This window comes from Rhinopithecus bieti, unplaced genomic scaffold, assembly GCF_001698545.2.
Source record: "Rhinopithecus bieti isolate Rb0 unplaced genomic scaffold, ASM169854v2 scaffold_2439, whole genome shotgun sequence".
In the NCBI taxonomy this organism is placed as follows: Eukaryota; Metazoa; Chordata; class Mammalia; order Primates; family Cercopithecidae; genus Rhinopithecus; species Rhinopithecus bieti.
The window spans coordinates 406,385-410,735 of NW_016804232.1; the positions used below are offsets into that span (position 1 = coordinate 406,385).

The 4,351-nt window shown below is 42.7% G+C and overlaps 2 protein-coding genes across 2 annotated transcripts in view; one reads left to right on the forward strand and one right to left on the reverse strand.

The window, feature by feature from the left end:
- The first annotated feature begins 211 nt into the window (after positions 1-211).
- LOC108526561 (protein FAM183BP) lies at positions 212-849 on the forward strand. Its single transcript, XM_017867364.1, has one exon. It carries the CDS (start codon positions 285-287, stop codon positions 690-692), a length of 408 nt encoding a protein of 135 aa, XP_017722853.1. The 5' UTR covers positions 212-284; the 3' UTR covers positions 693-849.
- Positions 850-3,812: 2,963 nt separating this feature from the next.
- The window catches only part of LOC108526572 (protein FAM183BP), a 1,503-nt gene continuing 964 nt past the window's right edge, over positions 3,813-4,351 (reverse strand). Inside the window, exon 2 of the mRNA XM_017867374.1 lies at positions 3,813-4,351. This exon is cut by the window's right edge and continues 1 nt beyond it. Within this exon, the coding sequence (XP_017722863.1) occupies positions 4,049-4,351 (303 nt within the window). The 3' untranslated portion in view covers positions 3,813-4,048.

Genomic DNA, 4,351 nt, shown 5'->3' on the forward strand with positions numbered 1-4,351 from the left:
GAATCTGTTCTCAAGGAGGGAGGTGATTGGCCAACGTGAGGTCCAGTTTTATGTTCATTATCTCCTGGGTTTGCCAGTTGATGGCAAGCCTTTTTCCTGGCAGTATCCAGAGGCAGTTCTAGTAAAGAGGCTGGATTCGGAGAGGCCAGAGCGGTACCACACGAACGCTGTTGCCTGGAGATGGAGTGGGGTGCCGTTGCCTAGAGACTGCAGAAGGCCCGCGGCCGAGCGAGTGGTCAGAGGACGCCGAGAGAGCCCCGGACCCACCGAGCAGCTCCAAGGCCATGGCGGGACACCCGAAAGAGAGGGTGGTCACAGATGAGGTCCATCAGAACCAGATCTTGCGGGAGCTGTACCTCAAAGAGTTACGAACCCAGAAACTCTACACGCAGTACCACGTGAATCCCCTGCGCAAGGTTCACAGGATTACGAGGAAGCCCATGTCTTGGCATGATAACCTGGAGGAACCCGCAGACGCCAGGTTTCTGAATCTCATTCACCATGCTGCCCAGGGGCCAAGGAAGAAGTACCCGGAGGCACAAACTGAAAACCAGGAAATTGGGTGGGACTCAGAGCCCTTGGTCGACCCAGAACGCAGTGACCACAGGATGAACCACTTTAGGGTCTACAATGACATCACTCTGTACAAAGCTAAAATGTGGAGCTTGGGAGAAGATGATCGCCACAAGTAGCATCTCAGCAATGGAGTCAGTTCCTGGATTTAATGTCCTAAATATCCACTGCCTAGAAGAGTAAATATTACTTTAACCCCCCGTCCATAATTCATGGATAATGGCAAAATTAGGAAGCATAAAAAATATGCGGAAGAAGGAAATAAAATTGCCCATTATCTCATCATATGGAAGTGACTAATATTAACATTTTAAACCATTTGTTTTAAAATTAATAAATTGNCTCTTCTCCCTGTGGTAATTTGAAAATTAGTAAGACTGATCTTATTTCAACTTTAAGTAACATACTTAAAAGTGAACATTCCAAGTCATCTTCATTCAACCTCATAAAGCAAAACAAAATCTACTTACTTCTCCCTGTGGAAGACGAGGGCACTCACCCACTTAGACTTCCTTGTGTAAGCTTCAAGATTGTGTCAGAACATATTAGGATTTTTATTTGTCTATTGTTGTTATTTTTAATATTATGTAGCTTTTCTATAAATAGGTATAACATCTACATTCTGTACTATGAACATGATTTTTCTATTTTTAAATAATTTACTGTTTACTCTCCATCAGTGGTGGCCACCTAACAAGCTCCGCCTCCCGAGTTCACGCCATTCTCCTGCCTCAGCCTCCCAAGTAGCTGGGACTACAGGCACCCACCATCACACCTGGCTAATTTTTTTGTATTAAATAGAGACGGGGTTTTCACCGTGTTAGCCAGGATGTTCTCCATCTCCTGACCTCGTGATCCGCCTGCCTCGGCCTCCCAAAGTGCTGGGATTCCAGGCGTGAGCCACCGCGCCCGGCCGGCCACCTAATTTTTAAGGCCCAGTTCAAAATGAAAATGATGCTGAATGCTTGCCATGGTCTTGGATTCCCCGTGTCTGCCAGGTCGTTGCTGGGAATCCACAGTCCTGGCAATTCTGAACCGCCTGAGAACTGCCCCAGTAGGAGGGAAACCATTTCTCCAGGGTGAGATTTGTAAACTGTCAGGTCTGGTTGGGGGTGGCTGGATAGGGAGTGGGGTAATAGAAAAGGGTAATAAAAAGCAGCTTTTACCTTTTATTTTATGCCTGCTCTACTGTATAAATTTTCTCATTTTATATATGTACAATATTTACTTTTAAAAATACTGTCAACAGGTGTTATTTAGGCCAGTAGATTATGGAAAATGCTGCAAATTGGCTCACTCAGTGCAAACTCCAACAGCTTCTATTGCCTTCCCATACTACAGAAGCTAGCAAACTTAAAACAAACAAACGAACAAACAAATAAACACCCTGCGTTTCTTAGACTCTCTTGAAACGGAGAACATATATGCATATATGTGACCTAGTTTTTTTTTTTTTTTTTGGAGACGGAGTCTCGCTCTGTCGCCCAGGCTGGAGTGCAATGGCCAGATCTCAGCTCACTGCAAGCTCCGCCTCCCAGGTTTACGCCATTCTCCTGCCTCAGCCTCCTGAGTAGCTGGGACTACAGGCGTCCGCCACCTCGCCCGGCTAGTTTTTTGTATTTTTTAGTAGAGACGGGGTTTCACCGTGTTAGCCAGGATGGTCTCAATCTCCTGACCTCGTGATCCGCCCATCTCGACCTCCCAAAGTGCTGGGATTACAGGCTTGAGCCACCGTGCCCGGCGTGACCTAGTTTTTATCAAGCAAACACATTGCTTAGGTAAAACTTAGAAAAATATTAGCACTTGGGATGATAGGATGTTCTAGCCAATCTGTGGGTAGAGATACTCTGCAGTAACTGTAGTGGAGGATCTATGGTCTAGGTATAAACTAGACTCTAGTCCTCAGATTAAAAGTATGAAGGTATAGTGTGAAGTGACCATGGAGTTTCCATAAGAGCAGTTCCATAGAACTGCATTCTATGTGGTGCCATTGTTCCTGTTTGGGCAACATCCAAAATGAGAACTTAACTCACTTAACACTTCTCTCTCCTGCTTTTCTCCTCCTTCCCAAATTTTATTTTATTTATTTTTTTTTGAGACAGAGTGTCACTCTGTTGCCTAGGCTGGAGGGCAGTGGCACGATCTCAGCTCAGCAACCTCCACCTCCTGGGTCCAAGTGATTCCCCTGCCTCAGCCTCCTGAGTAGCTGGGATTACAGGTGCATGCCACCACGCCTGGCTAATTTTTGTATTTTTAGTAAAGACAGGGTTTCATCATGTTGGCCAGGCTGGTCTCCAACTCCTTACCTCATGATCTGCCCACCTCAGCCTCCCAAAGTGCTGGGGTTACAGGCATGAGCCACTGTACCTGACCCTCAAATTTTAAATTAAATAATTAGCACTAATTGTTTAAAATGTTAAGTTAAATTTCTTTTGGTGGCTTCAAAACTGACAGTATAATGGTTTACTATTTTTGCTCAACTAACTTTATCTTAACTTTCCTTCACTTCCCTGTAAAACTTTACCCTTTCCTCCAACTTTCTTCAGTCTTGCTTCCACTAGGACTTTTGAGAGTGAAAGAAGGCACTATTTGTAATTACACTGGGATAAAAGGTATAATCAAATCTTATATATTCATGTCATATAAGTAGGATCATATTCCTGTCAGTTCTCTCCACCTGTCTGAAAATACATGCTTACAATCTTTTACTAATCAAAACATAAGATCAATAAGTTCAAATATACAGAAAAATATAGAAGTATGCAAACATGTTGGCATATTTAGATTCACCATATAAGTGAGATCATGTGGTGTTTGTCTTACTGTGCCTGGCTTATTTCACTTAACATAATGTCCTTCAAGTTCCTCCATGTTGCTGTAAATGATGAGATTTTTTTTCTTTTTTAAGGCCGAATTGTATTCCATTAAGTAAATATATCACGTTTTCTAAATCTAAAAAAGTCAAATTCATAGAAGTAGAGATTAGAATGGTGATTACCAGCGGTTGGGGTAGGAATTGGGGTGATGTTGGCTAAAAGATACAAAATTTCAGTTAGGAGGAATAAGTTCAAGAGAGCTGTCATACACTGTAGTGACTACAGTTAATAACAATGTATTGTATTCTTGAAAATCGCTAAGAGAATAGATTTTAAGTTCTCTCACCACAAAATAAGTATGTGAGATACTCGATTTAACCATTCCACCATGTATACATATTTCAAAACATCACATTGTACACAATAAATATATGCAATTTATTAATTTTAAAAACAAATGGTTTAAAATGTTAATATTAGTCACTTCCATATGATGAGATAATGGGCAATTTTTATTTCCTTCTTCCGCATATTTTTTATGCTTCCTAATTTTTGCCATTATCCATGAATTATGGACGGGGGGTTAAAGTAATATTTACTCTTCTAGGCAGTGGATATTTAGGACATTAAATCCAGGAATTGACTCCATTGCTGAGATACTACTTGTGGCGATCATCTTCTCCCAAGCTCCACATTTTAGCTTTGTACAGAGTGATGTCATTGTAGACCCTAAAGTGGTTCATCCTGTGGTCACTGCGTTCCGGGTCGACCAAGGGCTCTGAGTCCCACCCAATTTCCTGGCTTTCAGTTTGTGCCTCCGGGTACTTCTTCCTTGGCCCCTGGGCAGCATGGTGAATGAGATTCAGAAACCTGGCGTCTGCGGGTTCCTCCAGGTTATCATGCCAAGACATGGGCTTCCTCGTTATCCTGTGAACCTTGCGCAGGGGATTCACGTGGTACTG